This window comes from Pteropus alecto, unplaced genomic scaffold, assembly GCF_000325575.1.
Source record: "Pteropus alecto unplaced genomic scaffold, ASM32557v1 scaffold101, whole genome shotgun sequence".
Lineage (NCBI taxonomy): Eukaryota > Metazoa > Chordata > Mammalia > Chiroptera > Pteropodidae > Pteropus > Pteropus alecto.
This window is the reverse complement of record NW_006432945.1, coordinates 17,739,002-17,756,040: the sequence shown is the minus strand read 5'-3', so window position 1 is coordinate 17,756,040 and position 17,039 is coordinate 17,739,002. Positions and strand designations below refer to the sequence as shown.

The following is a 17,039-nucleotide window of genomic DNA, read 5'->3' as shown; positions in this document are numbered from 1 at the left end:
TCGGCCTCCGCCTGCCCCGCGACATCGCCGAGCTGCCCGAGTGGAGCGAGGGGTACCCCTTCTACATGGCCATGGGCTTCCCGGGCTACGACCTCGCGGCCGACGACCTGGCCGCCAAGTTCCAGTTCAGCCGCGGGATGCGCCGCAGCTACGACGCGGGCTTCAAGCTGATGGTGGTGGAGTTCGCCGAGAGCACCAACAACTGCCAGGCGGCCAAGCAGTTCGGCGTGCTGGAGAAGAACGTCCGCGACTGGCGCAAGGTGAAGCCGCAGCTGCAGAACGCCCACGCCATGCGGCGCGCCTTCCGCGGGCCCAAGAACGGGCGCTTCGCCCTGGTGGACCAGCGCGTGGCCGAGTACGTGCGCTACATGCAGGCCAAGGGCGACCCCATCACCAGGGAGGCCATGCAGCTGAAGGCGCTGGAGATCGCGCAGGAGATGAACATCCCCGAGAAGGGCTTCAAGGCCAGCCTGGGCTGGTGCCGGAGGATGATGCGCAGGTACGACCTGTCCTTGAGGCACAAGGTCCCGGTGCCCCAGCAGCTGCCCGAGGACCTGACGGAGAAGCTGGTCACCTACCAGCGCAGCGTGCTGGCTCTGCGCCGGGCGCATGACTACCAGGTGGCCCAGATGGGGAACGCCGACGAGACGCCCATCTGCCTGGAGGTGCCGTCCAGGGTGACTGTGGACAACCAGGGGGAGAAGCCCGTGCTGGTCAAGACGCCCGGCCGGGAGAAGCTGAAGATCACGGCGATGCTCGGGGTGCTGGCCGACGGCCGCAAGCTGCCCCCCTACATCGTCCTGCGGGGCACGTACATCCCGCCCGGCAAGTTCCCCAGCGGCATGGAGATCCGCTGCCACCGATACGGCTGGATGACCGAGGACCTGATGCAGGACTGGCTGGAGGTGGTGTGGCGGCGGCGGGCGGGCGCGCTGCCCGAGCAGCGGGGCCTGCTGATCGTCAACGGCTTCCGCGGCCACGCCACCGACGCGGTGAAGAGCTCCATGGCCAGCATGGACACCGACATGGTGGTCATCCCTGGTGGCCTGACCTCGCAGCTGCAGGTGCTGGACGTGGTGGTGTACAAGCCGCTCAACGACAGCGTGCGGGCACAGTACTCCAGCTGGCTGCTGGCCGGCAACCTGGCGCTGAGCCCCACCGGCAACGCCAAGAAGCCGCCCCTCGGCCTCTTTCTGGAGTGGGTCATGGTCGCGTGGAACAGCATCTCCAGCGACTCCATCGTCCAGGGCTTCAAGAAGTGCCACATCTCCAGCGCCTTGGAAGACGAAGACGACGTCCTGTGGGAGATCGAGAGCGAGTTGCCAGGGGGAGGGGAGCCGCCCAAAGAGTGTGACGCCGAGAGCATGACCGAGAGCCACTGAAGGGACGGTAAGGGGACCGCCCGGCGCGACCTGTGTCCCCGGCTGCCTTTCGTCTTGCCAGCCTCCTCTTAGGGTCCCTGGGAGCCCAAGGCAGTGTCGTAGGTCACAGGCCACCGGCCCCGCCTTCTCGTGAAGCCTCCGTTGCTTGGCTTGCGGGTACCTTCCGTGGTGGCCTGGACCCAGGGGCCCTTGTGTGTCACACACGCGGTGGACCGGGGTGAGCTGCCGGGACGCCGGGCTGTGCCGGGGTGCCGAGATTGCTGGGGTCTGAGGGAGCGCAGTGTGCCCAGTTAACAAAGTGGCGTCTGCTTTTCCTCGTAAGTCGGGCCGGCCACTTGGGCCGCCATGGGGACTGACCCACTCGGGGCCGCTGTGCTCACGTTCGCTGGCTTCGGGCCGTGTCTCCCGGGCCTCAGCTCTGCCCTGGGGCGCTCTGCAGTGGCCCACTGGGAAATGAAAGTAATAGCTTATGCTTGCTTTTCCCTAGGAATTTTTGTGTTTTAAAACATCATCTTACTCTCAAAATGACCTTCACGTGGAGTGAGCGATTATAATAATTTCTCGTAGTCCTCAGATATCTGGTTAAATTGAATCTTTGCATCGAAATAAGTGGTAATAATAAAACGGGGTGCCTGTCTAGGCCTGCAGTGGGCTGAGGACGGCTGGCTTGAATGTTCAGAGCTGAGTATAGAAGAGGAACAGCTAAGTGGCAGTGGGGCACTGGGGACTAAAACACACTAGTGGAAGGAGCCCAGAGTCGCCCCCACATCCCACACCTTGAGAGAGCGGCCTCGTGCAGGATCCCCTCGGGGGAGACACACAGAAGGAACAAGCAATTCATTTTACCTTCTCGTTTCTCTGTCAATTAATTGACTCGCCCGTCCAGACACTTTACTATGAAGAGGTTCCTTTTGACAGAGGACCCAAAACTGTTTCCACTAAACTTCCTTCTACGGTGTCATTGGGCGTTTCCCTCCTTTGCTTTTCTCCAAATGACGAGCTGATAGAAGCCCTCTGTCACCCCCCCATGATGTGCGACTTCAGGGCTGACATCCCGCCGTAGTTGGGGGAGCCGTGGCATCACAGTGGAGCCCAGTTCTTGCTGTTACAGTCAGAATCCCCCACATCGCTTCCCCCCCACGTTCTCTGCCCCGTCGGCCCCCCTTCCCTCCTCACCGTTCTGCCGCCTCTGGTGGGATCAGACCGACCGACAGCGAGTTCTAACCTTTTCTCATTTTACCTTTTGTCTTCCTTCCTCTCTGTCAGGTCCTGTTTTTGTGCATTTTTAATTTTCTAAGCCATTTGCTACCCAGAAGACTGGATCGAAAACCGCCGGGAGAGGAGAGGGAACCAGGCGGCCTGTGCTCGGGCGCGCTGTGGGGCGGGGCCTGCCCTCGGTGCCGCCCACGCAGTCCCCGCTCACCTGGACCGCGCCCTCTCCTGGGCTGAGCGAGCGATGGCGGTACATAGGGACTCTGAGTGGACGGGACAGTCGGGAGACTCCGGGCCGCTTCTCATCTCTTTGGAAACCCGAGTGATGGGACCACAATGCTCCTTCGGTCACACACACGCCATCTAAAATGCCGGGGCCGATTCACACTTAGTTCTCTCTGTTTTCCAGCGAATGGAACTGTTGGAAGCAGCCGGGGAGGACCCTCAGGAAGATTCCTCCACGTGTGGGTGCACAGGGAGCAGGGCGGGGGGGCGCCCACCCCGCCCCACGTCCACGACGTGTCAGAAACGCCTGGGACCCTTCATCTCGTCAGAGACGTGATTAGGGAAGAAACTGCTTCTGCCCCGTTTCTTGGAGACGTGACCCCATGTGTCCATCAGAAGAAACGTGTAAATATGATGGACAGAGGCATTTCCTGGGGAAGAGACCGCTCGTTCAGCACCAACAGGAGGCTCGTCACACATATGGGTGCCACCGCACTGGTGTCCCTTCTGTGGCTAGACCTCAAGTCATTGTTTTCTTCTGCCTTTAAAAATGCTTCCAAGAGTAGAGCCTGTCCCAGCAGGTGAAGACTGCAGAGCAGGCTTTGTAGAAACATGTCATTTACGTCTACCTGCTACTTACACATTTCCTCTTTTAGAAAAAATGAGATACTAATGATAACAGAATTCAGACACTGGCCTGGTGCCAGCAGATGGCTTTTCTCTAGACAGACTAGGTTAGTGGGGAAGAGGCAGGTGAAAATAAACTGCTGGCTGATTTATCTTCCCAGCCTGGTTGGCAGCTAGACTTCTGTCGGGTCTCATTCAATGGCCCTATTTTTCACGATGATGATTATTGTATTTAAGGCTAGGGCAGCAGTTAGCACACAAGCTCTTGTTTCTCAGGCTGCCTACAGGAGTCAGGGTCACTTATCTGCTGCCACATGGTACAAGGCTCACTGACTCCTCCCTCTGACACTTGTCTTGTTAGTATCTTTCAATATTTTTATCACAAGGGTGGTGTGGCGGCTTGGGCCTTCGGCCACAGCCATTTGTAGACTTCTGGTCTCCTTCTGCCCTGCAGGAATAGGTGGGAGGAGGTCTCTGAGTTTTTACACTATAGTGATTTGCATTCCCACATAAGTCGAGTGTTATGAAAACATTCTCTCAAAGCTACGTTCACTACAGAAAACATGCCAGAGCCTCACCGACACGGCCACTGCTGGAAATGTCATTCCAATGTCAAATCTGGTAACAGGCTTTCACTTCCTTCTTGTAGACTCAGCTCATTTGTATGATCCTGTTCTCGGCATCTTGAAACACCTATTTCTACTCAGGTACTCATTTTCCTCTTAGTCATTCACCTTTCTCAGCTTTTTAAAACCAGTTTTCCTCCCAGGTGGGGAAATTTACTTCGTTTCTGGTTTCGGAATAACTTTCAATATTTGAATTGTTTCCCTACTTACAAACTGTACTGTATTCTTGGTCATTTCAAATGGCATCTAAACCCAGCTCCTTTGCATTCCAGAAGTTTCCATTCCTGACAATTCCACTTAATTTATCCTCTCTTCTCCTGGTTCCTGGCACCTTCTTTATGTCCTGTTTTACTTGCTTTGGGAGCTCGAAGGATTTTATGAGACCGAATTCTGGGTTCCTGCCTTGGAGCCATAGTCACCGTGCAGAGAAGGTAGAAAACGGGCTAAACTGATCATTCCACCGACACCTCGAGTCTCCCCGTCCGCTGACAGATGATGCCTTACAGGCTGCATAGCACTGGAACTCAGAGCAACGGCTCCGCTGTCAGGGCTGTTCTGGGCTCTTCCTTCCACTGACTTCAGTATGACCTATGCCTAACAGAGCCCCGTCCAGCCGTCCCGCAGCATGGCTGTTACCCTAGAATTGCTCCAGCAGAGACAGAGCTGTACCCCCAGTAGATAGGAACTGATCCCAACAATAAACTTTCATAATAAAGACCATAGGCTATGGTGGTTTTACTATTTACCTGCTCGCGTGAGGAGGTCACGTTTCATTATCGTTGACACTTTATTCTCCATCTACCGATATAGTACACCCTTGAATCAAAAGAAGTGTTCATGGGATGGCCATGTGTGTAATGATGTTTTTGATGACAGAGAAGAAAAATGGTGTGTGTGGTTTTAAACGGGCTTTTGCGGGGGGCGGGGTGGGGAGGGCTGGCATCAATTGCTTTTTCTTCAGTCAGTCACCTTTTGGATACTGTCAGGGATGGTCCGTTACTGAAATCCATAAAGGGGGTATTCATCTTAAATGAGTGAAAACACGCTAGCATGTTGGTGAACAGAAAACTTAGTATCCCCGTTTTCATAAATTTCTTTAAACATGGAAGCGTGATGAACCCATGTGCCCTTTCACGGTGTGCTTTTAGTAAAATTATCCCTGACAATTCACCGTGTCCACAGATTCAATTAAATAAGTACTAGAGACAATCTGGACATTCCCCCTTTTAAGCCATCGGATCAAACGTGAACCCAGGGGGCCGAAGCTAGAACCCGCCTTCGGTGGGGCAGAGGTGTCAGGCCTCTTTCGGGGGCTCCTGAAAACCCCCCGAGAATCACCCTACCTGCCTGCCCGTCCTTAGAGTGTGGGCCCGAAACATGAGGCCAGGGGAGTCTGCTGATGTCCTGTGGTCCCTCCTGAGCAGGTGGCTGCAGGAGCCAAGGCCAGTCCTAGAAAGCCAGGAGGAGTTTGTTTGGACCCGGACAGAACTTGCCCTTGTGAGGGCACCAGGACCTGGCCAGGGCCCCCAACTGCCTCTGCGTCAGTGGAACGCACAGAATTCAACGTACACAGTGTTAGTGCCCCCCCAAAAAACCACTGCATTGGGTGAGATACTGCTTCAAACCCTTCCAAACTCACATCTCGAGTATTATCGCGTCTGCAACTCTGCAGGGCCTGTGTCAGCAACCGAAACTAAGCTGTTGGTTTTCTCTTTTTAAGTCTTAACCTACAGGTCACAAAAGGAAGAGATGACATGCCTTATTTTAATCTTTCTCATCTAGTACATTCTTTTGAGACATCTCTGCTAAGGTCTCATGGCGTATATGGCTTTCCACTGTAGAAGGCGGCATTCATTATCTGTTTAATAAAGGTTTCCCCCAAAAGGTTTATTTGTCACATTTAAAGTACAAAATCAAATACACAGATCCAGATACCGAACCATTTGTACAGCTTTATACATGTTATTCAAGCTACAGAAGACCACGCTAGCACGGTGACCCTGGAATAACGCGGGTTCGAGTTGGTGGGTCCACTTCTACGTGGACTTTTCTACGCGGCACCGGTCTTGGCTGGCGGTCAGGAGTCCGAGGCCACGCAGGGCCAGCTGCATGCCTTGTTCTACACCACGTGACAGGGGACTCGGGCATCCATGGGGTTTGTATCAGTGGGAGCTCCTGGAGCCAATCCCCTGCAGATACAGGGGGACAACTAAGTTTTTGAGGAGTCAAGTTATACACGGTTGGACCTCGCCTGGGGTCGACACCCCTAACCCATGCGCTGTTCAAGGGTCAACTGCAAACCCACCAGCACTCTCTTAAGTGAAAAGTAACATTATCTTTAAAGAAACAAACTTGGTTCTTAGTAACACTGCCAAACATAAATCATTTTCGCTTTATCATTTGAAAGGGGAGAAACATATTTCATAGGAATCGGCAATTACCAAATATAAATGCAACACGTTCACATGGACTTCTTAAAACATTCTACAAGAATAATCAACAGATGAACCTGGGGATCAAAGTCTTTGGGCACATTCACTCTATGACAGAAACGAGTTACGAGAAGACATTTTATAAGGTTATTAATTACATTCCAAGAATTTTGTTTCGATATTTTTTAATGCAAAGAAAAGGACTTTAATAGCACAGTGTTTCTAAGTCATGTTTTCTATGAAACTGTAATGGATTTTTAGGGAGATACCTAAATCTGTTCAAAATTAAACAGGTCATTGAAGGAGGTATCTGATTTTTAACACTGAGGGTTGCTTCAACCAAAATATAAGGACACAGTTCTTCAGGAGAAAGGCAGAAACTGAGACTTGCCGGATACAGAACATAGGACGTCGCTAAACCCACGGATGTCCTGTGACCACGGGGATGAAGTTCTTAGAGCTGCTGTGTTCTGGGACGTCACCTGCCTCACGTGCAGACCACAGGACACCGACCCTCAGGGGCCCGAACGTCTCCGCTCCAGGAGGTTCTGTCAGGGCCCGTTCTGCTCCCCGAAGCGAGAACACACGCGTGCGATGCGGACATGGGTCACTGTCCGAACCCGAGTGCATCGGTGGCTTCACAGCAGCGAAGGCCAAGCGTTCGACGTCGCATTTCCACAGGAAGGGTTCTGTTTATACCAGTCACCTCGGTGTTCCCCAAACAGCCTACTCTCAGTGGCTAACCTGCCGGGGGCCGCACGCCCAGAGCCCGGCTCAGCAGAGCAGGAGCCCCTCCTTGGCTGCCAGGCGCTGGCGGTGGACCTTGTCCTGCTGCAGCTCCTCGTGGTTCGGATGCCAGAGCTTCATGATGACCCTTTCGATGTTGAGCGCGTACACGGTGTGCGTGGGGATGACCTCCCTGTGCACCTGCGGTGAGAACGTGAGCACGCGTGAAGCCTCAGGACACGTTTGCAATACGCAGAAGGTCAACAAAACACGGGAAAGACACACAGACCGAGAAACTAAACCAGGGCACACCGAACCCCAGAGCAGCTAACGAGAAAACCGGAAACGAGGTTCTGAAACAGGAACGAGAAAGCGAGGAGCTTCCTTTCCTTTCCCTTCTTTCTGGGGGGACGAGGGAGGTGGGGGCACACGTCAGAAGGTCTCCTGGGCCGGGTCTGGAAAACGAGGCTAGGACGACCGGCCTCAAGAGCCAACGATGAGCTGAAGAGGAAGCGCCACTGACCGCCTCTGCGGCCGAGCAGACTCGGGCCCGGCCGAAACCCGGGTGAGCCGGACACGGCTGAGTTACCTGCAAAGCCTCGAAGAGGTCGGACATGTTCACGGGAGGCAAGGACGCAGGGAGGGTGTCCCCAGAGCAGGCCAGCAGGAGGGCCGCCTGCTGCTCGGCGTCGTCGGGGGGCGGGTGGGAGGCCGGGTTCTGGCCAGCACAGGGCGCAGAGAAGGCTGGAGGGCTGAAAACAGAGAATTTTAGAGGCGATGGCTGAGCGGCTCCAACGGGGACGGGCTGCGAGACCCCGCCTCAGGAAAAGCGCCTTAAAATGAAGCAGAAAGCCCCGTTTCTGAGCGGGCGCAGACGTGGGGAGGCTGCCGTTCCCGCTGTTGAAGGCGGCCCACAGGTCAGGCGGGGAACAAACGCAGAGCGGCTACGTTGACCTGCCCCCCAACCTCAACCGTCACCACGCTCGGGACACTGACCGAACGGTCTCCTGCCCTGGGGAGCGTCCAGTTGAAAGCATAATAGACCTTACTTGAAGGAAACGGAAATCGTTATCAAAGATAATGAGCCAGAAGAGACGACACGGCACAAGGGAGGCCACGGCAGGAATGGAGCGGGGAGAAGGTGAGTCGGACCCGCCGAGCTCCGGGAATGGGACCCCGACGTAGCGCCCGGCGGGGTCAGACACAGTAATCCAGGACAGGGTCTGGAAGGGCACGCGGCAGGTGAGGCGGCAGGTGAGGCGGCCGCGAGGAGCAGCGAGGCGGAAGGGGGCCTGGGCCTGCCGTCGGCGACAAAGGCGGGCCTGTCCCAGAAGCGGGCGCTGGCCGCAGGGCACAGGAGGCTGGGAGGTTGGAGACGCTGTCCCCACGTTCCCCACTGCAAGGAGCCACTCACTCTTTCTGGTTTGTTTTTCTCTAGAGAAGAACGACTTACAAATGAGAACCAATGACCCCGGCAGACACGCCTGCAAGGGACCGGGGAGAGGCCTTCACCTCGGGGACCTAGTGGCTGCTCGTGGGTACGGGCTCGTGGGGGTGGGCTTCAGAGGCCGGCGTCCGGCCTGCCTCAGCCCTCCCTGCGGTGTCCACACCACCTCCCAGCCCTTCAGCCCTGGTGATCACACGCACTGCTGCCCCTCCCCCCCGACTCCCGCCAGGCTCCCGGTCACTCTCACCACTGAACTCGTGACTTCCGGTCACTCTTTACCCGGTCTCCCCAGCTAACCAGACAACCAGACACACGCGGCCCAGAGACACCAGTCACTCAGTCACCATGAGGAAAAGAGCAGTATTTTTCTTACCCAAAGGCTTAAAATTTGGACATATTTTTTGGGAGGGAAGAGGACAGGGAGGGGGAGGGGTGGACACAGGCAGCACATAGGGAATCCAGGCTGTGTCACACAAGGTGACAGGGGACATTACAGCGGTCCCGGGAGGTGTGCACAGCAGGGTGCCAGGAGCAAGCTGCCAGCACCCAGCACAGGCCACCCTCGCGAGCCACAGCTACAGAAGGTGCCGAGAGCCGGGAGACTGGCTACCACTGCCCCTCCCAACACCGTGAAGCCTGGCCCGCCTGGTCACCCCAGGCCCGCTTTCTGAGCAGGGCCGCTGTTCCACCCGCAAGGGCCGCCCCTCAGGAGCCGGGGGACCACCCCATCCCACCTCAGGGAGTGGGGACATCGCAGGAGACCACACGCGGCAGCCGACCTCTGCAGCGTCGCTTCCGCCGTAAGGGGAGCCCAAAGGATCCGCTCGTTATCGTGCAAAGGTGCAAAGAAAAGAAACTGCTGCTCTCAGGGGCACCTCGGACTCAGAGACGCGAGGACCAGCGACGTGACAGGCCACAGGGAACAGCGCGACCGACCAGGACAGACGCAAGGTCACGAGAAACTTCAGTACCTTTCTATCAAGCTGTTGTAAGCTACTACACTATTCTTCAGGTATGGCTGCGGGGTCACGTTACTGCCAAAGGCATATTTAAAATGACCGTCACGTAACCGATACGCTTTCCTTCTTGACACAACTGATGTCAATATATCTTTAAGGTGATTCTGTAAAAACAAGGAAAAAAAAAAGGGAAAATAGCATGAACTCCTCTTTAAATGCAAATCATAAAACTTCCAGTGACCCGACCATGTTTACTGGCATTTAGTGATAGAGACGCGGGACAGGCTGGCACGTGCTGGCACCAAATCGATGTCCTCTAAAGAGCCCCAGAGCCAGGCCAGACGCGTGAGGGAAGGAGGGAGATGCTCTTTCTACTTAGTTCTGTTTCAGATGAGCTTGTTCCACATAAAATGAGAGTTTTTATATCTCTAAATGGGCTCCTCTCTCCAAAATAATTTTCAGATACCTTTAAATGACGACACAAAAAAATAAATACTCTTTTAAAAAGCAGCAAACCACCTTGAAACATGGTTGAAAACAAGAAAGTTTCAAGAGCTGGGCTTTACTGGTTCTATCGTCCACACTAATGAAATCCTTGCCTGAAAAGAAGCTTGGTTCTCAGAAGCCACGTGAACAACACAAATACAGGAAATAAACAAAAAATTAGGTATTTAAGATCCCTTCGGCTTTCTGAGAACCAAATACATAGGAGCGGGCTGGAGAATGTCTGTGAAAACAGGCAGAATGGGTCCCAGCCTCTCGTCAGCAACGGGGCAGGTTGGGGGTCGTGTTTCAATCACATTAAGATTATCTCGTATCAGGACTTCACGGTGCAATTTATCACTTCCACAAAGAATTCACTTAATGTTTGCAAATTAGGACCGTGGAGGCCCGGGTGAGGACACGGAGCCCCAGAGACGGGAACGTGACGCGGGGTCACCTGACGGCACCTGTGCACCACAGACGCCATGTGCACTTTGTCAAATAACAAAATGAAGAGACGAGAGGGTGGGCGAAAGCGTGTTGAGACGCCAACTCTGGTGCTCTTCCAACGCCCAACGGACAGCAAAACCTAGAGATTTCAAACCCTTAGGGTCCTCGATCTCATTTCTTTCCCCTTAAAAGATGCGCCCTTGCTGACGGATCACACGTCACGTTGAGCGCAAGTGTTACGCCCCAGGTAACGTTTCCAAAAGCTTCGTCGTTAACGAGGGCAACTGTGTGGCATGTGGCGTGGTTCTCCCCCGGGAGAAAACGTCATCGGTGACGACCGCCCCGAGGTCGGGGGGACATTTCGGCCCTTTCCTTGCAGCACCAACTTTGAGCCACACGAGCTCGTCGCACGCTCTCGGTGAAGTCGCCCCTGCCACCGGCACACTAACTAACCTCCACCGCGTAGACCACGGCTGACACGGCCTCCTCGGTGACGTTGTCCAGCCCGTGCTCGTAAGCCGTCACGATCATCCGCCCTTCCAGCTGGCCCCGTGTGGGAAGCATCATTGTGTGCGAGCACAGTTTCAAGTCATCGTCATCCTGGGGGTCCTTTGCCACAAACTGCTGGGCTCCCGAGAGGGGATTTTGAGGCTGGAATCTATGCTACGAGTAAGGAAACTTTTCAAAATTATTCATGACAGTGGCGAGGAATAAGACACGAGCAAAAGTAACCAATGTACTGGACTCGCGAGCCCACACGTTAATGCCACCCGAACCACGCCACTGGGGTCAAAAAAAAAAAGCAATTCATGCACAAATCGTCTCAGAGTCACACCCATGTCATGGAAACAACGAAGACACGAATTAGGGGAGTAAAGGTGGTTCGCGGAGCAGTTTATTCTAATCAGTTAGCATCTTGGTAATCACAGAATAGATGGCTCTGTGCTAAAAGTAACAATTAGGGAGAAGGAGAAAATAAAAAACTATTTTCAAGCAAGTCAGAGCACGTTAAGTATATTGGTAAGTAAACAGCTTCTGAAAGTTTAACTATATAACAAATGCTTCGGTGAAGCCCTAAAAAGCCCAAGTAACCAAAATAACAGATATAAAAACAAATACTCCAAGAGAGTGTTGTGTGGGGTGACTACTTGTTTACTAGCATTCTCTATTTACGATTCTCAACACAGAACCTTTCTAAGACGCAGTCACACTAATCATTTTAGACCGTTTTTCTCAGTCTTTTTCCAAGCCTAAAACCTCAGCCTTCCGCTGGAGAAGGGTGACGGCCCGTTTACAGCCTCCACAATCCGGGGAGACGCCCCGGTGGCCTCTGCTCGAGCCCGACATACAAGATTCTGTAGCGAGTATGGCTCGTCCCTGTCGGAAGTTTGTACTATAACAGCAACGCTTATCGTTTTTCCATTTTCCAGGTATAAAGCTGCATTTTATGTCAAACATGCCCATTTAAACCTGTCTGGAGATGCTGATGCCCTGCAGACTGAATATTCTTGATATAAAGCATAGCACAAAGGTAGGAATAAATGTTTGTTGATCTTAATGAATGAAGCTATCAATACCCAGCCAAAAATCTATAAAAGGGATACTTTTGGGATACTTTGTTCCCTAGATATAAACTAGGAAAAGCCAGTTACGCTAAAGTGTTTACAAATTTTACAGCCAAGTGCCTTTCCAGCTTCTCTGCTAACCCCGAGGGAGGGGGCGGGGCTCGGGGCCCAGCTGGGTGCTGCAGGCCTCTTGGACCCCGGGACAGAAGTCAATCTGGGAAACGCGATTCGTTCCAGAAAAACAGCGAGGAGGGGAAAGAACACAGGCATAGATTTAAATCGCTGAAAGATCACTGGGCACTAACAACATTACTATTTACAAAACAACGAACTAGAATTACAAAAACACAGGCACCTGGACTCACAGTCTTTGAAAACCTCACCCCTTCACAAACAGTAACACCTTTTCCCCTCAAATGATGCCCCCTCTTTTTCCAACCCCACCACCAGTATTTACTAACGACCCAGAAACAAGGCGGCCCCTCACACCAGCACGTAATCGCTCATTACCAAGACGCACTGAAGAACAACCTACATCAAATTTCTGACGAACCGAAGAAAGCTTTTTCTTTCCCTTGGGTTTCCCCGGCTTGGCTGCAGAACCCCCTGTCCAGGGCAAAGATCCAGCACCCTCTAGGAGATTAAAAAAAACAGTGATAATTGATAACTGCTAAGTTGTTTTCATTTTGAGCTAAAAAAGTATGGAACGCTCAAGTAATGAAAGTAAATAATACATACTTAAATTCAGATCTTTCTATTTCTCTAAGCTCTCTAAACAAAATCATAAATTCTCTCAAATCGTGGTTTTCTAGCTGTAACCAAAATTATTTTTTTAGAAAGACAAATTTGTCTCTCGTATTCTCAGTTAATGTTTGCTGGGTGCTTTGCTGGCTTATCGGGTGAGCAACGCGATAAAGCGGGGACAGGATTTTCCGGTTCAACACGGAGAACTGACCTGTGTACTCGCCTCCTCTCTCTTCCAAGACCCCACTAAGAGTGGTCGCAGAGCAAAGGGGCACACACGCACAACAGAGACAGCAAGAACGTGTGTGGCAGACAGGATGAGCGCTCAACGAACTTCAAGGACGGGCTGAAAACGTTCTGACTCACACGTGCCGGCTGCAGCCCGGCTGCCTAACCAATACCGAGGACCTACCGGCAGGCTGGGAAATGAGACGGGGGCTCCCGACCCTCCCTCTGGCAAACCCTCCCCCAACACCAGCCCCTCCGTGTTCTCCTGACCCCCACCCCGCCTCACTCCTCATGACTTCAGGCTCCAAAAGCCAGCTGAGTGGCGCGTCGAGACCGACAGTCAGTGTAAGTCCTGGGAATCACCTGCTCTAACAGGTTCTGTAAGAGAATCTGTACCCACATCATAACGTTTCCCCTCGAGCCGTCCAAATAGCGTTGCATGCACAGACAGCGCAGAGTCTGCTGCAGTCGGCAGCTCTGCCGACCGGCACCGCGGGTTCTTCCGCGCCCTTACCTGGTGTGGACACCAAAATCTGACACCGCGTGAGGATAGCCAGGAGGAAATCATTGTGGGAATGGACTGGAAAAGGGAAGAACGCCACAGTCAAGTACAGACACTGACAAGGAGGGAAGCCGCTCGTTCCTGAGCCCCGCTCTTAAGGAGTTTGGATACCCCCCGCTCGGTACACTTCGCTGTAAATATCCGCATTAGCAAAATGACGTTACACGCCATTAAAACCAAGCTTTTATTTCTTTAAGTGAAAAGACTTCAATTTAGCACAAGTCTGGGAGCACTGCAGAACAGGAAGTGACGCCCCGGCTGCTATTTACCGTTGTCCTGAGTGAGAAGTCTGTGGGCTTCCAGGTCGAACTCCTCTTTGCTGATTTTCTGCTTGAACCATAACTTTAAGTTGGCCCAGTACCTGCAGAGGGGAAACGACGCTGAGAACCACAGGTCCTGCTTCTTCCCGCGTTCACTGCAACTGCTCCGTCTCCCAGGGAAGGACACTGCACCCCGAGTGGCAGGCACTCGGTCCCCACCCCGCCCAGCACCTCGCAGTGTGATGGAGCCTTTAAAGGGAGTTGTCAGGATGGGCCCTGACCCACTGCGACTGGTGTCCTTATGAGAAGAGAGAGGTCGGAGTGGGGGTGCGGGCAGGACCGCAGACAACGGCCGTCTACAGCCACGGGGACAGGCCTCAGAAGAAACCAATGCTGCTGACACCTTAGTGTCAGGCTTCCAGCCTCCGGAACTGTGAGAAAACGAATGTCTGTTGTTCAGGCTGCTCGCCTGTGGCATTTTGTCACGGCAGCCTTTGCAGACTGGTACCTGGGAATCAGAATACCATGGACCGGAAAGGAAGGAGAGTCACAGAATCAGACGCGTGAGTCAATCAGCCAAAACCACAGCCACATCTGTCCTTTCTAAAGGACCTACTCTCCAGAATCCTGTACTTAAGGTTAACTGTACTTAACAATATTGTATTGACTATTTGAAAGTTGCTAAGAGATCTTAAAAGTTCTCATCACAAGAAAAAATACATTTTTAACTATGGATGGTAACGGATGGTAACTTATTGTGGTGATCATTTGGCAACATACAAATATTGAATCATTATGTTGTACACCAGAAACATATAACGTTATCTGTCTATTACACTTCAATTAAAAAGCAATTTATATTTTAAAGTGTGTACGTGTTTAAAAAGAAAAAACCTCTTAGTTCTAGAGCTTGGCACCACTTTTCACCCGATAGTCATGTTCTCACTGCTGATAATCAACAGTGGACATTTAGATGCCTTTTTTTAAAGGACAGGAACAATGAAGAAATAAAGCTCCACAGAAAAACAAGTCTTTTTTCCATCCCATTCTATGCAACAAGAGGAAAGTAACATGAGAAAAACTTGATTATTTAAAAGCCCCGTGACCCTATTTTATAAGAAGATGCAGACGTATGCCTCTGGAGCACGTGAACTTGGTCTGGGACTAAGACAGGCTCCACCAGGAAACCGTGCCAACAGAACGCGATCTCCCTTCCCCAACGGGCCAACTTTTCTCACCCGAACGGCCAGTGCTGGCTATCAAGAGTCTGAAGACTTGCTCCCCAGTCCTGGTGCCTGTGTCACCTCGCCATATACCCGTGGACAAATGGCCGTTTCCCTCAACAACGCCGAAAACCACGTTGCTCGGCCTCTGTGGGGGCGAGGAGGACGGTGACCGGTGTAGGTGGGCCGGGCCAGGAAGCTCTGGAGCAAACTAACCGCCACCGAGTTGTCCAAAGAAAATGAAGCGCCACCGGGTACTGTGCACAGCGAGTCAGCTGGCAAAGCCCGGGACTTTGTAGGAGCTGATGTGCGCACAGAGCTGCCAGAACGGACATTCGGCCCACTGGAGTAACCGCTGAGCTCGGCACAGACCTCACAGGTTTTACCTGCCGAGGACCACACTTTATGGTTGGGCCGTAGAAACCAAAGCGAACTTACTCATGGAGGAAACGTGAGAAATTACTGTGTAGCAAAATTACAGACTGTTCAACCAAGAAGCACTTCGAAGGAGCAGAAGTGGAGAAAGACAATGAGAATGGGAAAACTAACAGAACCACGCTGGACCACTGACTTCCTGGCACGAAGGGGCTGGCGGCGCTGTCCGCGGAAGGTCACAGCACGCATGCTCCAAACTTAGTGTCTGTATGTGACCAACATCTGACAGCCAGCCAGCACTGGCCTTTGGAGACGAGGTAGGGAAGAGTACCAGGTCAACATTTCTGGCAACCCTGAACCTGTGTGATGAGTGTGGGATCACAGAGGTCACCATCGCGTCTCATCAGTCAAGCCAGGTCCTTCAGATTCATAGTACGGAAACGTTCGTTTTCAAATATCGGTAAGCGCCCTAGACGGAACGGAGTAAACTGTTTACTGTGTTTAAAAAAAATGTAAATGTTAGCGGTCTGTATTACTAAAGTAATAAGCTATAGTTTTATTGAAATGTAAACTGTCAATTTTACCTATTAAAATAATTATGAATCTTCAATTAAATAAGCAAAGAAGTAGGCTGAGAGTAGACATGAATATTAAAACAACTTTAGAAGAACATGTATCTTTGGGAGTTAATGTTTACTAAGAAATCAAAAGTTATGCCGAAGTAAGATTGATTCTAGTGTTTGTAGACGTTTGATTTGCTGACGTTCGCAATAGTAAAGTGATCTTTATAGGAATTATAGCTTGTTTTGAGTTGTTCCCTTTAGGCCATGAGTGCTCCAAGATGTCTTCGATGGAAATTCTGCGTATCTTGTTAGGATGAGAGGCAGACTGTCAGCTTTGCCACCCCGAAATTTCACAAAAGGGACAGAAAAATCATGTATGACATTCAAATTAAGTAGCTTTAATCCAGTCGTAATAAAGAACAGAGAAAGATGAGGGGAAGAAAGTGTTGGAGAAAAACCCCCAAATGCCCCGCTGCTACGGCGACGTCCTGCGAAGTGAGCGCCTTCGGAGCGATGCCCATGCGTAGGGCATCGCAGAAGCATCGCCAACGACACGGGCATTCTAATTTTAAACATTTAAAATCTGCTTCCTACATTTTGAAAAACAAAATTGTAATAACTGCTACTGTTTTGAAGTTGTCCCAGCCCCTCCTTGCATCTCAGAGGTTCCTTCCGTGAAGTTACCTGGCCTGGGCCTCTGCTGAATTACCGACTTTACACTCGGGCCGTTCAGCATCCGAGCCCGGACCTCAGCCTTCTCGCCTACCTAATGGGATGGCACCCCACGTCGCGAGGGATACACGAGACGGCGCTTAAAAGGTGCTCGGTAAGTGCCCGCTCCTGCCGGGGTGACCACCCGCTCCGGAGGGTCCGTCTGCCTTCCGAAACTGCCGCCCAGGCCCTACCGACCGCGTCCGCGGCCCCGCGGCCCCCGCCTCCGGGAAGCCCTC

The 17,039-nt window shown here is 52.4% G+C and overlaps 2 protein-coding genes across 3 annotated transcripts in view; one reads left to right on the top strand and one right to left on the bottom strand.

Annotated features, from left to right (window-relative positions):
- POGK (pogo transposable element derived with KRAB domain) overlaps window positions 1-4,794 on the top strand; it is an 11,237-nt gene extending 6,443 nt beyond the window's left edge. Inside the window, exons 6-7 of the mRNA XM_015586156.2 lie at window positions 6-1,389; window positions 2,649-4,794. Of these exons, the coding sequence (XP_015441642.2) occupies window positions 6-1,382 (1,377 nt within the window). The 3' untranslated portion in view covers window positions 1,383-1,389; window positions 2,649-4,794. The remainder of the gene's footprint in view (window positions 1-5; window positions 1,390-2,648) is intronic.
- Window positions 4,795-5,929: 1,135 nt separating this feature from the next.
- TADA1 (transcriptional adaptor 1) lies at window positions 5,930-16,990 on the bottom strand. Of its 2 annotated transcripts, XM_015586257.2 has the most exons (8): window positions 14,210-16,988; window positions 13,938-14,029; window positions 13,621-13,686; window positions 12,670-12,767; window positions 11,023-11,232; window positions 9,649-9,800; window positions 7,820-7,982; window positions 5,930-7,431 (listed from the first exon to the last, which is right to left on the bottom strand). In XM_015586257.2, the coding sequence occupies exons 1-8, from the start codon at window positions 14,404-14,406 to the stop codon at window positions 7,279-7,281; spliced, it is 1,131 nt and encodes a 376-aa protein (XP_015441743.1). In that variant the 5' UTR covers window positions 14,407-16,988; the 3' UTR covers window positions 5,930-7,278. The 2 variants fall into 2 exon arrangements, with proteins under 2 accessions (XP_015441743.1, XP_024899660.1); XM_025043892.1 differs by lacking the exon at window positions 9,649-9,800 and having other exon boundaries at window positions 14,210-16,990.
- Between the last annotated feature and the right edge of the window lie 49 nt (window positions 16,991-17,039).